Source organism: Sebastes umbrosus, chromosome 7, assembly GCF_015220745.1.
Source record: "Sebastes umbrosus isolate fSebUmb1 chromosome 7, fSebUmb1.pri, whole genome shotgun sequence".
Lineage (NCBI taxonomy): Eukaryota > Metazoa > Chordata > Actinopteri > Perciformes > Sebastidae > Sebastes > Sebastes umbrosus.
Window position 1 is genome coordinate 29,849,475 of NC_051275.1, and position 16,755 is coordinate 29,866,229.

The 16,755-nt window shown below is 41.8% G+C and overlaps 1 protein-coding gene across 2 annotated transcripts in view; it reads left to right on the top strand.

The window, feature by feature from the left end:
• The window catches only part of LOC119491328 (calsyntenin-2-like), a 262,721-nt gene that overhangs the window by 97,661 nt on the left and 148,305 nt on the right, over nucleotides 1-16,755 (top strand). For both annotated transcript variants that reach the window (XM_037775219.1, XM_037775220.1), the window contains exon 2: nucleotides 6,124-6,246. In XM_037775219.1, the coding sequence (XP_037631147.1) occupies nucleotides 6,124-6,246 (123 nt within the window). The remainder of the gene's footprint in view (nucleotides 1-6,123; nucleotides 6,247-16,755) is intronic.

Genomic DNA, 16,755 nt, shown 5'->3' on the forward strand with positions numbered 1-16,755 from the left:
AATGAACTCACTTGTATTCTAACCAAGCTCAAAAAGCCCATCTCATATTTATTTATTGAGCTTGGCAGCTGTTGTAGTTTGATCCTCTCGTTGGTTCCCTTGTCGTATTTAACATTGCAAACATTGATGTGATTGAAAAATAAGCTGGGATTCACTTCTCATCTGTTTTCAACACCCTGCTGCAGTCAAATCGGTTCTTTTCAAGTTTCACCATTTTTTTTTTTTGCTACTGAGGATTATTTAAATTCTTGGTCATATTATGTCATTTGAAGGGGAAATGGTAAAATGAAAAATAATTGACTATATTCATGATGTCATCAGAGATGTTTTGGATCAGGCTTAAAATTTCAAATGTTTTACAAAAAGCTTTAGAACTGAGGGCACGGAGTTTAAGGGTCTGATGAAATACACTATTCAGTTGCATTAGGGGATCCAATGTTTTTGGAGCCTGACCAAGCCCCCAGGAAGAAGGGCAATCTGTGGAATAACAACTTTGAGCCATTGGGCCCAAAAATACTTTTCCCCGTATACTTACATTGGGAAAGAGACGTCTGTCAATCAGCGGATCTTTTTTTTTGTTGACGTAAATCAAATTCCCAGTACGAACACTTAAATAGCCCTGATTTAAATCATCAGGTCCTAAAAGCTGTAAAATGCACTAATGGCCGAATTCAGAGTTATTTCCCTTCCTCCGTTCATGTGAATGATCCCAACACCGAGCTGCTGGGAGGCGGGGTTAAAGGGAACGCAAGTGCGCCTGCTCTACGGGCCCAATAGATGTGAGATCGTCTAAAGATCGGGGTCATTTTATACCCGGAAGTTGAATTTTTGTTTTGTTTTCAGGTGAGGTGCCACCTCCGAACGGGCGGCTACTGCAATCTGAACAGTCCTCGGGGGTACAGGGGAGGAAGACACTAAAGAAAATATACTTATTAATTTTATATTCCCTATCTGCCAATAGATCTCCCTAAATGTTACACACTGTTCCTTTAACTTCCATGAAGCTGTGGAGATAAAAATGATCTTCGCCCCAGCTAATATATTTTATAAATTAGCAGTCATGCTCTTTGTTATGTTTTATTAGCTTGGAGACTACACGTGTCACCCTTCAGACTACTGATCTCAAATCAAAATCAGTGTTCAGGAACTTGAGGACTCAATGTATCATAGACGAGAAATCTACTTATAAGCTTTTATATTTAATAAAGTTCTCTCCCGGCAGATGGTTCCTGTCAGCTTGCTCTGTGAAGCGAAAAGCCAATGCACTGAGTGCAAAGAAGATTAAAGTTTGCAAAGATCTCCAAGGTTCAGAGAAGACATGGATCACTGTAACGACGGAGTGGTTGAGGGGAAAGAAAAACAGAGAGCTGAGGCACCCCCCTCGGCGTTGGCAGAGCGGGGATGTTTCTTAATAATTCGCAGTGACCCGTTGATGGGCATCTCTGAGCCTCTCCGAGCTGGCATGAGCTCCCAGCTCGCTGTGTAGCTGTAATTGCCTGTTGGTCGCAGTAATGGCTAACTGTCTGTGCTACGTTTACTTTTCATTATGCTGATGTATTCATCACAGCCCCTTTTGTTGACCTTATCAATCAGAGTTTAATTTCCTACCGAGTTCTTTTTAATTACAACTGTTTCTCTTCCTCCCCCGTCCCCCCGAGGCCCGTTCAGATTGCAACGGCCGCCCGTTCGGAGGTGGCACCCGCCGGCACAGTTACGGTGACGCATCGTTGCCTGGTCAGAGATTAATCAGCCGTTATAGCGCCTCTGCCATGCTTGGAGCCTCAAGTCAAATCCACGACTGTCGGCTTAATTGGCAGTGAAATGGCGGAGAGATAGTCCCGCTGACCGGCAGCCAGCAGTAAAGGGCAACCGAGCTCCAGCGTTCACCTTTCAGCTGTCACACAGCCTGATTATATTAGCCTGTACAGGTTTGATAACTGTGTCCCAACCCCTGTAATTAGATTGATGTGAAGAGCGAAAATAATTCTGTGGCCTTTAACTCCACTCATTTATGAAAAGACAAGGAAGTGGTTATTATTCAAATATATGACAATTTAATTATTTAGTTAGCAGAGTATATAGAACAGCTGAAGGCAGAAAAAGAGGAACAAGTTGCTTCTCATTAATAGAAATAGAGAAAATAAAGTTTAAAATGAGGCTTTTTCAAGGGATATTACACAAAGTAAAAGGATTTAGTCTCGTCTGCCTTGAAGCCAGTTAACAGAAATCACCCCGCTGCTTCTCCCCTGCGTGACACCGTGGACGAAAGGTCATGGTATTTGAATCCCAGCTCAGGTTTGAATAAGCAAACACAACAATCTCGTATGAGCAGTTTCCTCTGCTTGTTAACACATGAAACAGAAAACGGCGCGTTTGATTCCTGTTCTGTCCTGAAGACGTTAAAAAGGCCTCTTGCATCTCAGCTTGTCATGTTCAGCCAAACAGCCACAAGGTTTCATAAGACGCTGGCAAATCGACCTCCCTCCATTCACAAACAGAGGTTATTGCGTGCCATTTACTGAGTGCTTTTAGTCGCAATTGAAGGTGTTTGCTTTTAAAAATTGGGGTCACTTGGAGAGCAGCTCTGGCATTCTTTTTTTCCCAGGTGTGTGCGTGTGTGTTTGCTGATTTTTTTTTTTTTTTTTTAAACACACATCCTATTAGAGTTTGTCTGAAGCCTGAAGGCTGAGTCGTAGTTGAGCGCCGTGCAGTTCAATCAAAATGCCAAAAGGACACATTTTCTCATTGGTGTGTGTCGTTAGCACACAAAAGACTTAAAGCAAAGAGAGCAACTCGGAGAAGTGCTCCTTTCTGACTCCACCTGCAGAGTGCAGCGATGCAGACACATGTGGCTGTGCTGGGTGTCATGTTGCCTTCATATTGATTAGGGGATTAACGGCGTTTAGTTTTGATTCAAGTTGCCATGGAGGAGTATGTAGCTAATCACTTAGTGTCAAGGCATTAGTGCTTGCAGCAGAGGGTTCGATCGCGGTAAGCGGCTGCAATGCTTCCCCTGGGATTCTCTGGAAGTGATGGTCTGCCTGGTTCATTTCTCCACCCCCCTCCACTACCTTCCTGCCCTCTCCAACCTCCGATAGCCTGCGCTATTTGCAAGAAGAAGAGCACATCCATCCGTTCTTGTGCTAATGACATGGGGCATGTCTCAAGCTGTCAATGCATGTACCCCCATCTATGCAGACGACATCGTATTTCTCACCAGTGATCAGATGTGCTGCAGATGTGTGTTGGGAGTTGACACGTGGGTGGCACCCCATCAAGACAGTGCTGCGATTACTGGAGGTGGACGCTCCTTTAATGCCCTCATCACTCCTGGTGAAAAACCATTCCATCCCACACACACGGAGGAAGCGGCGAGGCTTTGAGACATCATTAACCCGCAGCGGCGGCGCAGCTAGGCCCGGCTGACTGATGGAAAGATGCACTCGATCTTGTGTAGCGGTGATATCAGAAAGGTCACCATGCAGCATGGATTCACCATCAGACTAAATTGTGATGTTCTGTTGCCACTTGCAGTATCTGTGTTGCGTATCCTTAAAGGAAGCCTCCGTTTTCACTCATAGCGTTGCAGCTTTGTGCTCTCACTATACAACATTTTGGCGTTGCTGATAACAGAACATTTAGGTCAGCCTGACGCTGCTAAGTAGTCACGGTGAGCGACACAAACGGCGACACCGAGGATTTAAAGGTCAATAACGCTCCTAAGCTGCGAGAGGACTGAATATGAAGTTGAGTACAAGCCTCTTCTTGTTCTCCAGACTCCTCATTAGCTGCCACGCATTGTGCTCAAATAGTGTTCTAGCCTGTATTACACATTTATTGGGGTTATGCACTTGCCCCAAGTTGGAGGAGGATTATTAGGTTTTTACATCTGCTTTCAAATTCTTCACTTTTTTCTTATGATAAGACACTTCCTCTCCTGCTGAAAGAGGATTCCAGAGCCGGATCTGACATAAATAATACCATGTGTGCTAATTAGTCTGCATCCCGCTCCACATTATACAGGTTTGTCTCTCTTTGCCGTTGCTCTGGCAGCGACAGGGATGACCCACACAAATCATGTTTCCCTTTGAAATCCCTGCACAGCAGCGTCAGCAAGCTATCCATTACTAAAATGACATGGTTTGGCATTTAAAGTTGAAATCCAGCATCATTTTGCCCCTCACCGTTGTAGCAAACTCATGCATATTTATCACGTCCTAATAGACTAATGTGTTCCCATCTCTCTGGCCCTGTAAATGATCTCCTCTGACTGTCTCAGCCGTTAGCCATGCTCTCTGGGCTGACTCGTGAATATGCATCCCTGTAGTGTTAACATGTTTTCCCCAGGTCTCATTAACTTCTTGCGGCCACCCAGAGTCCTCAAAAACATAATGACAAAAATCAGTCAAGTTTGGTCCTTTATCTTGTATCTTTACAAGCATTTTGGTAAAGCTACCGTGTTCATAAAAAGAAGAGGAGGACATAAGAGATTCGTTCACTTTCTTAGTAGACTATTTAAACCATTTATTCATTACTTTAAGCTAACTTTTTTGACTTCCCTGCAAGCTTGCTAACTGTTTTTCCAGGCTGTTCTCTTACACCGTTCGTAGCTATACCTACTAAAAGTAAATGCACTGTAATTCGTATATATCCCAACAAATCACTTTGTATATAATCCACGAACAAGTATAAATAGTGGTGGATACCACATAGTGGAGGAGTTCGGGGTGGATAGGTGGGTCAAAAAATACCAGACTTTCGGCCAGAAGACTGGCGTTTGTGTAATGTGTGAAACCAAAATTCAACGTTAATGTAATTGTCACGTAACTTCCGTACTTAAGTACATAAGTTACGACACTTTCTATATTATTTTAACCCAAACCACAAGTTTTTCCTAATCCTATCTAAGTGGTTTTGTTGCCTAATCCTAACCAAGTTGTTTCCTGTGAAGATGAAAGTTTATTTTGAAAAGACTGGAGTGGAAATTGACGCTGGGCATTCGTAGGAAAACGGAATAACTTTTCATAAGATATCATACGAACCGTTGTATGAGCATATGTGTTATATATAATATGAGTTTTCACGCACTCAGAGTAGCAAAAAATGGCCATGTGTGTTTTATCAGATTTGAAGTGCTGTGAAAACAGATAGTAAATACTGTATGTAAGTGATGAAAATAAAATAAATTGCCATCTTCTTTGTGTACTCCCATTATAGAGTATGTGGTAACGATTGCCTGTCTGGCTTGTTTGGAAAGTACACATTTTAGCACTGCCAAGTGGCTTTTACTGACATTCAGTGAATAATTGAAGTGGTCTGCAATGATTGCTTGATTAGCACTTAGAAAGAGTCCACGTTGTTTGGCTTTCCTTTCGCTGAATGGAGAGTAATTGTTGCATATGCACTTCATTCCCCATTAAACCACACAAAATGTTCTTTTTTTAAAAAGTGATGTTTCTCAGGGGACCAGAAATTACAGCCTTGCTTTGTGTCATTTTCAGTCCACCAACTTGAACTTGAAAGCAGACAAAATGTAATTTGTGGCTTTTTCTGGCCCAGCTAAAAAGCACTAAGTAGTACTTGAGGGTTCCAGTTGCTTTCCTTTGCCCTCCTTTTTCTCTTTTTCCTTTGACCATAACATGGTAAACAAATGGCAAGAGGGTCGGCATGGTGCCGCGCACAGCCCACGGGGCCGTTCAATTATGGCCGTTAATCAGGCCCTCAGCTCATGAACTTTGTTTTGACTTGGCCTTGGATACAGTTTTCTGCTGGCAGCGCCGTGGTGGCCATTGATCAAGCATGGCACTTTGCTTTGAAACCTGCAGGGATTGTTTGAAGGAAGAAAAGAACAAAGAGAGAAAAAGAGGTTGCGGGGGAGATTAGCAAAATGAGAATGTCTTGTAGAAACAGAGGCTGAAGGAGCTTTGCCAAGAACAGAATAAAAAGTCCATGTATTCTCGCTGCAGTACGCTGTGTTTGTCTGTGTGTGCATGTCAAAGTTGAACCCAGTTTCTCAGGTGAAATGAAATAGAAGATGTATATCTCAGCATGTTAAGACTGACAGTTCTGTTGCACCTGGTAGTATTTCACCCGCGTCTCACACTTTGCTTTCTCTCTCCACAGTGAATAAACACAAGCCGTGGATTGAGACATCATACCATGGGGTGATCACTGAGAACACCGACGTCGTTCTGCTGGATCCTCCTCTGGTGGCCCTGGACAAAGACGCCCCCATCCCCTACGCAGGTATGATACATTTCAACCTAATGGCTGTCAACTGGAGGGTGATCACAGCAGCAGGGCTGGAGGCGGGCGAACTCAGACCAAACGGAGGCAGTCGACGATGACTCAGGTGTTAATCCGCACAGGGAAGGAAGCATAGCCGCTTGATATACTTACACTAAGGATATAAACCATATGAAGCTGTCATGTGATATCACTGTGAAGGAGTTTAAATTGGCTTCACGTACTATAACTGCTGCATCACAGCTTTTTTTTTTCTTAGCGTTAACCCTGCTCTGTGCTGCAACCATTTAATCCAATAATTCCCAGTGAGTACACATCACATACAGGACTCATATTTCATATTTATTTAGAGTGGAAAGTGGCCTAAATAAGCCCCGCGGTGTCTGTAAAAAAAAAAAAAAAAGAGTCAAACCGGATTAGATTCTTCCCACTTTGTGACCATTCCAGCTCGTCTAAAGGGTGCCAGCTCTTGTGGGAGGACGTTAGCTGCAGGCTGTTGGCGAGCCCAGCCGGCGTATCTCCTGCCAGGGCGCTAATGTGGCCAAGGCCCTGGTATGGGGCTGCTGCGTGGGGCTGGAGCCCACTCACCAAGGCCCTCGAGCTGGGATGGATGGATGAAGTGAGAGTGTGTGCATGTGTGTATGCTTACTAAACCATTTTCCCATTGTTTGCTACTGTGTGTGTGTGTGTGCTGTGGCATGGCCTGAGGGGGCTCACTGTAATGGCCACCCTACAGGGAGAAAGAGAGAAAATGATGAGACAGTAGGGAGGGCAGCTGGCTGACCAGCATATGTCCTCTGGCTCTCGATAGACTGACAGCTACACATCGACACACACACAGTGGGCAGAGCGCATGGGCATTCCTGGGTTTCATAAGTGAGGGTACTGAGAGAGATTTCTCACTAAAATATTAATAAACAAGAACATTAGCATCACCAGTCTGTCTTACAGCAGTCTCTTTCCCCTGCTATTTCTATCACTTCTCATTTCTCTCTTGTTTCCTCTCATCACCACTTCCCACATATTTTTTTTTGTATGACACCTCCCTCCCTGTGCACGTCGGAGCTATACCCAACAAACCCACACACACACACACACACAAACACACACACACTCTGCAGCAGTCACCCTCTTAAAGCAGTGGTGTCCAACCAGGCAGACACAGTTCAGAGCAGAGACAGTTATCCAGTAATCCTGCCTTTTTCCAACAACTTGCCGGGGCCGAGTGTCAGGGCATTGCACAGGTAGCGGTTAAGCCTCATTAATTTGTCCAACCAGGTTTTAATTACAGTACATCTAAGACACGCAATGTCTGACTGACTGCGGTCACGCTGCTGGATTGGTGATGGCAAGAACTGTAATACACAGAAAACACCTCCGTTTATAAGCTCATAAAACCACCAGCTGCTTCTTCAGCGCATTCACACTGTGTGTGTGTGACACACACTGTACACATTTCAAAGCTGTAATTATATTTTGTTTACCCCGCAAACATTTTAAATTTAGAATATATGTTAATATATGTTATTTAAAAACATGATTTCTCCATCTGTGCCTCCCTGAAAGCACCTCACAACTCTGTGTAATTCAGTAGGAAAACACCAATAAGCCAGCAACAAACCCCGCAGTATTTGCCTGCTAGTCTTTTACATCACTCCAAACCTGTTCAGTAATCCTCTCGGACTGCTGAGCAGGGTGCAACAGTCACCACACTCACTGGTCTGGAACAACAGGAAAAGTGGCACCGCTGTGCCTGAAAGCTGGCTAAGACTGACATGAGCCATCACCGCAGCTACAAGCTTCAAAATCACACAGACAGCATGTCAGGAAGAGTGAAACACACTGGTTTAGATAGACTCATTGTTTTATGCATGGCTCTGTCTGACAAAGTGCAGGCGTCTCGCCTTAAGAAACAAAGAAAATGAAAAAGGTAGGCGATACAAACAGCTATTTGCCACAGATGAGATCAAGGAAACCCACTTTGGTGTACATCTTAAGCTTTCTGCTCTACCAAGGCCTGTTTTATATTCAAGAACTGACTTACACATGAGAATGAACAAAACTCGTCTGGAGTATATGCTCGTTCGTGTCTATTCTGTCACAACACATAATTTTATTAGGTGACAAGTGCCAACACAATCTCAGTCAATCGTCAACCTGTATTTTTTCATTCCAGTGACAGCTATACATGGAGTGATGTAGTTAAAGCTGTGCAGAAAAGTGAAAAGTACCAAAGTGGTGCTTCAACTTGGTAAACCTAGGCCTTATAGAGTGCTGCAGGAATGAGTCCTAAAACTGATTGGGATTTAGTTAGATGCCTGAAATAAGGTCTGTTGTTAACACAAGCTTAAGGGATTTTTATGTTTTGTTCTATGATATAAAATACATCAATAAATGTCCGACTCATTAATTTTGAGTCTTTTACGTGTCTTAAAAAAGACGGTTGCTAACAAGTGGCTAAATTAAACTACAAAAACGTCATAACGCCAACTCGTCGTCGTTTACAGCCTCGTTGTGTGACCGTGGTGTAGTTAGTTTATAGCCTAACGTTCGCTTTTTACTTCTGGCAATCGCATTTACACTTAAAAAAATCATAAAAGTTGTGTTAATTTGTGGAGATTATTTTACAGAACAAAACGTATCATAAACACTTGTTTGCCACTGAACTTATTTTCTGCAATAATCCAAAGCCTAATGTAAAAATCCCATTGGGTTTCTGTCGAGGAAACCTGTGAGATTCTAACTTCCGGATTGGCCTAAAAAAACACGTCATTCCTGCACCACTCTATATGGTATTGTGCAGAAAAAAAGAGTGGATATTGGTCAATTCTGCAAAAAAGATTGTTTGCCAACATTTATTAAAATGAGTCATTTCTACAATACCCATGCATGGGTACCATAGACTGTATTAAATATGGTGCCACTTTGGAGGATCAGACGGTCTTGGTACTTGATGTGGTGCAGCACTTGTCTTGATGGAAGCTACAAAAAAGTATTAGACGATTAATTTGCATCTGCTTATGATTAATGGAATGGCTGCATCACTTTAGGGAGGTTTAATGTGGTGAAGACAGAATCAAAGGTATCCACAAGGGACGGCTGTAGCTCCGACGGTAGAACGGGGAATCAGCAAATCACAAGTTAAATTTAAAACCTTTTATATGGATGTCCAATCAGTGCTGATGTTAAATGTAGTTCATTGAAGAAATTAATTCCCCAGTGCATGCTATATTGATCGAGAAAGCTGATTTCCCCTGCTGCGGAGCCGTGCCGGTGCATCGCGGAAAAATACACTTTCTTGAACATTTAACTAAGAAAGGCTTAATTCCTTTGTGAACTCATTATAAAACACACTTCATTCAAACTGGACAGAAACAAATAAAAACTCACTATACACATCTTAGTTAGTCTTTCCACTGTTCCAACAACCAACAACTCTGGTTTTGTCGAAATAAATCCTTCATTCACCGAGTAAGATGTGACAATATGCCGCTTTACATCCCGTTTCCCCCCCGCCCCGCTGTATCCCTCTGCCATGTTGACGGTCTGTGTTTCTAATGGAAATGTAGCACAAGCAAAGAGAACAAGGATGTTTTTGAGTGGCATTGTGCCCCACAGCTACCAAAGCTGAAGTAGCACTCTGTAGTTCTTCCGTATACCAAGTAAATCACTGTCACGTCACTGGAAGAACAAAAGATTTTGCAGCTGTAGAACTGCAGCTTTCTCGGTCAATATAGCACGCACTGAGGAATTTATTACTTCCATCGACTACATTTACTGTCAACACTGATTGGACATCCACATAAAGCGTGGCAAATTTCTTTTTGAAGATGGGGTTGGTGTGTTTGAAGATTTACTACGAGAGATCTGTGAATTCAATTGTGCTAACTGTAAGTCTATTTGGTTGACAACAGCGGCTAAACATGATTGATTTACGAATGTAAAGAACATTCTGAAATATTCACTTTGCTGCCTTTTTCCCTCTGAACATCGTAGTGGTGGATAATAAGGGAGACCAGCTCAGTGATCCATTAGATTATTAAGCTGAAGTGGCTTTTTTAGGAGACTGCTACCGCTGTTCCGAGTAGGCTTCTAAAGTGCCGGGTTAACAAGGTTAATGGGCAAAAGCTGTGCAGAGCGCCGTTGTTTGACACAGGTTAGCTGGTCGTCAGTCACTTCTGGTTTTCTATTTCCAGCACACACACAGGCACTCGCAGCCTCACATCTTCTTGTGACGTGTGTGTCACACCCACATAGTATATTCATGTGTCAATCCTTCACTTCCACTGGTCCCCAGAGTCCTGTGGCTTCTGCTTCAATGGCCAGCTAATGTCTCACCAGTGACCCACATGCGCACGCTGCTTTGTCGATAGCGCTGGCAAAGACGGGTTCACAAGACGTCAGTTTGCCGTACACATTCACTCTGCATTAATTATATGTTTCAGCCTTTATGTTGGCTCTGATGTGTCAGATGCTGTTCGCCTCTTCCTCAAACTCTGAGGGAGGACTTTTTATTTCCGTCTGCATTCTGCAATCATTCACCGCAAATAACAAGTCAGACTGACAGCGAGAATCAGCCTGTTCCTGCTGTCTCATCTGATGTCTAAACAACCAATGTGTCTGAATTTAAATGTCCTGCATTACCATACTGTACCTCTCTAGGCTTTATTAAAAAAAAATCAATTATGTCTGACCTTGGCTTTCTTCGGAGAATCCAACAGCTTGCCGTTACTATGAAAACAGCGGGCAATACCATAAAACGAGGTAAATAGATATGAGTAAACATACAGGCTGGCTAATGTGCTGTGATTAATTAGCCGCTCACTGTCTGTCTTATTGGGAGACAGATCTCAAGCTAATTATGAAAAGTATCTCATTAGCACGGCAGCGGCGAGCTTAGTACAGTGTGTAGGTGGAGAAGCATGAACACTGCGATGCTTTCATTAACAAGAAAGGAACGAGAAGGGTTTGTTTGAGAGGTGAAATATGTTGTGTGGCTCACAGATGGGATAAATGTGTGGAAGTGAGATAAATAGCATCGTGAGTAGAGAGGATAAAGGTTAGGGCTACAGTCAATGTCTCTATTTGTGAAAGACAAGATAATGACTTACTGTAAAATGCTTTTAAATATTTTGTAAAACATGCACATGTTGGAAGGGCAAATCACAATATTTCAGTCTTGCTATGATAAAAAGGACTCAGATACAGTATCTGTGCAGCTACTTGTGTTAGATACCTGCTTTAGTTAAGCTGTCACCGTATTTAAGCTCCTGCAGTTTCATCATTTCCATGAGGAAAAATGTCACACATTATGCAAAAAGCCCCATGGCGATCTCACAAATGGGGAGTCAAAAATTAAATCATCTTCTGTCAAACTGTATAAATGGAAACTAACAGTCACTTTTATCCGAGCCCATCGTGATTGAGAAATATAGATGTGAAGTTGAAGAAGAAGCTTTCTGATGAGAGACCCTTTGTGCCTTTTAAAGCTCATTTCATGAGCTGAATGGAAATAAGTAGGGGCCAAGGGGCTGCTTTTAATGAGGCAACGTTTTTTTTTTTTTTTTTAATCCTTAAAAAAAAAGAAATCAGCAGGTGCCGCTATGTCAATTCCCTCAAAATCCCCGACTTCAAAGCTATTGCTTAAAAACATGATTAAAAAGTAACAGATTGAAATAATTTTGCAGAGAAAAAAAAATCCTTTCCACAACAGGGCTGTCCAATGCCTTTAATCCATCTGTGCTTTCTGTTCAGGCTTTCCTCTCAACGCAATTCAGCTCCTTCCTCTTCTTTTAGTCATTTTGCTTGTATTCTGGACGACATGACAGCTCCCCAAAAGTGAAGCCAAAACATCTCGATCGCCCCCTGGTGGCTGGCTGCAGTATAGGTCATAAATCCCTCCTCCTCCATGTTAGCGGATGGGACATGAGCCACACTAAAAAGTCAAAGTACACGACAAATACTTTTTCCCCAAAGATGGTTTCTGTTATTTTACGTAGTTCTTATCACGATGTATGTTGATGTGTTAATTTGTTTTTATAAGTTTGGTTTTAATTAGTTATTTGATGCTATAAAAAAGGGAGTGAGACGTCATGATTGGCAGCTGTGAGTCCCTCTCGCTGACGACCTGCGGCCGTGTTCGGCTCGCGACTGGTTCGGGCGGGTGACCTCGATACTGCGGCTCCACCGCCCGATCACTATTGTGCAGACTCTAGAACTGTGTATTGGCAAGAATCTGGCAATATGATACGTATCATGATACAGGGGTTACGTTTCAATATATTGCGAAACTGTAAGTAAGGCGATTTTTTTAATCTAATTTTAGGATATAGTATAAAGACACACCACCATATGTTTAAAATCTGAGTAAAATAAATGTAACTATTAATTAAAATTATTAATTAAAAATCATTAGTGTTTTTGAGAATCAATACAGTATCACAAAACATAATATTAATATTGAATTGTTTTTCGATATTTTCTTACACCCGTAGTAGACTCTGCTCCAAATGATGTCAAAATCATGGCAGCTCCTGTATACGGGATATTTTGGCTTCCCTTTAGTACAGTGGGAGGAAGTGGAGACGCGTCGTCCATCTTTATTTACAGTCTATGATTCTGACCTGGAATAAGTCCTCACTTTCTTCCCTCCTTCATGTGCGATCACACTCTTTTTTTTCATCTTTTCTCAAATAATTTTCCAGCTATTAAATCTATTTCTGACTTGGCTGATAAGAAACAGGTGGGCAGAACAAAGTTTGTCCAAGATAAGGACTCAAGTGCTAACACAGCAAAGCTGTAACATCAAACTGAAGCACAGTGTTATTCACTGATACTGTTATTCATGCAAACTTGTATCCTCAGACTTGTGGGCTGGAAAGCATAGGCAGCATAATGACTATCTTGCTTCTGGCCTTCAGAGTGCCTCAGACTTTGGCTTCAAGACAATGGAGCCATCACTCTGCCATTGTTCACATACTCATTTATTAATGAAGTACTGAAATGCAATCTGCTTCCTCACTGAACCACACAGATGAGGGAAATAGTCTTTGTAATGAGATTTTTTTTCTACGCTTTTAGCTTTTTTTGTCTTTTGATGAGTTACAGAGCTGGCAGAGGGGGGCAAGCGGAGCACACTCCTTTGTTCTTTCACTAGGAGGAGAAAAGAAACACGTTTCAGGCTCTCTTGAATGCCATTTAGCAGAATTTCCAGTCAAATACCTCCTCGTCGCACCGAGAAGCAGAGATGCTTGAGTGACGTACGTAGTTGCTTTCAAACTGCGGCATTCACTGTTATTGAAATCAGAAGCTGATTTGCGTGGCTCCATGTCTGAAGTGGTTACATATTACCTCTGACTTTCTGCTGTTCAAGGAAGATTTTGTGGATTTGTTGACATTACAAACAGATTTAAGCTTTGTTCTTGCATATTTTACCACTTAAAGCCTTTTCATACAGTGTCATAACATTATTAGAATGATCTGGGAGGGGTCAAATGAGCAAAGTAAGTAGTTTTCTAAGGGAGTCATGCTCCATCCAGGGGGGCAATGAACAATACTGTGAAAACTGTACAACCATTGATTGCTACAAAATAATATTAGACATATAACAAATTTAATTGGTGATTACACTATATGCAAATGACAATCTTTAGGAAATTATAAAATCATATGTATGGAAAGGGTATTCAAAAAGGACACCCCTTTGTTTCAACAGGATCTGACAAATATTAGTTTGACTTTTTACTGTAGCTCACATTTAGTGCTGATAGCTACACTGGCTTTTTCATTATTCCAGTTATTACATTTTGAAATATAATTAACTTTACTGGCAACTGCTAATGTAGTTGTCAAGGTAATAATGATAAACCGCTAGGGACTAAAAATATCATATATCCTCTAAATTGACAGCTCTCGGTTTCCCCTTTGCTAAATTAGCTAATCTAAGCTAATGCTATAGCTTCATAGGTTAGCAAAACAAGCTGCTGCTCAGCGATGAATGTCTGCAGATCCAGATTTACCCCCTGAGAGCCGTGGGATAATGGGCGATCCCGACTGACTTAACTGTCTTTCAGAGGCTGTAGCAGGTTCAGTTTTAGAGCTAGAGTGGAGGTACACATATCATATGAAACTAAAAAACCAAAGGAACCCATTGGTAACATCAACAACAATCCATTGGAATCCATGTCATACTAGCTTGTTACAAAGGAGACCAAATAATGCTCCAAAGTTAGGCTAAATTTTGGCGAGGAAAAACTGGCATTGCCATTTTCAAAGGGGTCCCTTGACCTCTGACCTCAAGATATGTGAATACAAATTGGTTCTATGGGTACCCACGAGTCTCCCCTTTACAAACATGCCCACTTTATGATATTCACATGCAGTTTTGGACAAAAACAATGACGTTTTTTGAATGCAGTATGAATATGTTATTTGTTTATTTGAATATTTCTGCATACAGGGGTCCCTAAACAGTCTTGAATTACATAAATTGGGTATCACTGTAAAGCTGAGACCTCTATGGATCCAATGAGCCCAAGCCTCATGACATTTTACAACCCCAAATTAGAGACCTAGAGCATTCAGAGGATGGATGGCTTTCCTAGGTAGGTTAACAATAAGGGGGTTGCTGAGCAGTTTCCACAACAGAAGCGCTCGCCATCCAATCGCCGAAAAATGCAATTGTTTCAATGGCACGCTGTGGCTCAAACGCTGCATCTGTACATCTATGAGATACACCTCTACTCTGTAAATCTGATTAATGTTGCTAAAATTATTCCGTAAAGTGAGAAGTATACTATAATAACAGCAGCATGTGGTGCGAAACTATCTACCACATATATGGCACGTAGTGTTTCAACACATCTGTCGCTGCCCTTTCAATGAATAATAAATAGAATCACCACGTGTGATCGAGACGTGTGAGTAACACAATGTGCAGAGAACACCTTTGGTGACACTGATGACGAATTTCCAGGTGTGCGTTTGCCGTTTACATGCATGTAATATATATATGCCGTTGACGTATTTGTTGGCGATTAGAATTCAAGCCTCAAAGCTTCCAATTAAAGAGTCAACTAACTGTCGCTCCTCCCGGGAGACAAACATACAAGCAAGTGAACCGAGAGGCGTCACAGCCTGATGGAGAGAGGGATGTTGTTTCAAAGACTTCCCACTGAAGTTCAGCCCTCGAAGCAGCGCTCCATGAGTGAAATCCATGTTTAAGTAGTTTGTCAATATCACATTCATCACTTGCCAGTACATCACTGCTGCACTTCAAAGAGTCTGATGCTGCTTTTGATATACAACTTAAATTTTCGAGGTTTATCCTGTCTACCCTTGAATACTCTTGTTTTTCATTGCACTGTCTCTGATCTGGCTCCCAGTCCTATCTCCACATCATTCCATCTGACTTCCAGTCCTCTTTCTGTCGGTTGTTTGAACAGGACCTCCCTTTCTCTTTGAAATTAGACAGCTTCCACCTTTTTTTTCCTCCCATCACCGCTCTATCACCTAGTTTTTCTCTGCTTCCTCTTTGGAGCTGGAGAGAGATCCAGCGGACACAGCCACAGTGTGTGTGTGTGGGTCAGACTGAAAACAGCAGATTTGATATGATGACGCAATAGTGAGGAATATAAGACCCACACAGACACATCTTTATGAAAAACCTCAGTCGGATCTGTTCAAACTAGGACTGTCAATCAATTCAAATGTTTAATCCGGATTAATTGCAAATTAATCACACATTTTTATCTCTCCAAAATGTACCTTAAAGGCAGATTTGTCAAATATTTAATACTCTTATCAACATGGGAGTGGGCAAATATGCTTGCTTTATGCAAATGTATGTATATATTTATTACTGGAAATCAATTAACAACACAAAACAATGACAAATATTGTCCAGAAACCCTCACAGGTACTGCATTTAGCATAACAAATATGCTGAAATCATAACATGGCAAACTGCAGCCCAACAGGCAACAACAGCTGTCAGTGTGTCAGTGTGCTGACTTGACTATGACTTGCCCCAAACTGCATGTGATTATCATAAAGTGGGCATTTCTGTAAAGGGGAGACTCGTGGGTACCCATAGAACCCATTTGCATTCACGTATCTTGAGCTCAGAGGTCAAGGGACCCCTTTGAAAATGGCCATGCTAGTTTCTCCTCGCCAACATTTAGCTTAAGTTTGGAGCTTATTTATCTTTATTTATTTTGGACATGGATTCCTGAGGTTTTCTAGTTTCATATGATACCAGTATTCTCACTCTAGCTTTAAAACTGAGCCCGCTACGACCTAAAAATCTTAATTGCATTAATGCGTTAAAGAAATTAGTGGCATTAAAACAAATTTGCATTAATGCGTTATTATCACGTTAACTTTGACAGCCCTAATTGCTGTAAATTAAACTACCCAACAGTATATAAACGAGTTAAAATTAGCACAACCATAAACATCTACAGCAACAAAGTGCAAAATACACATTAATGCAGCAGTAGTATTAATCCA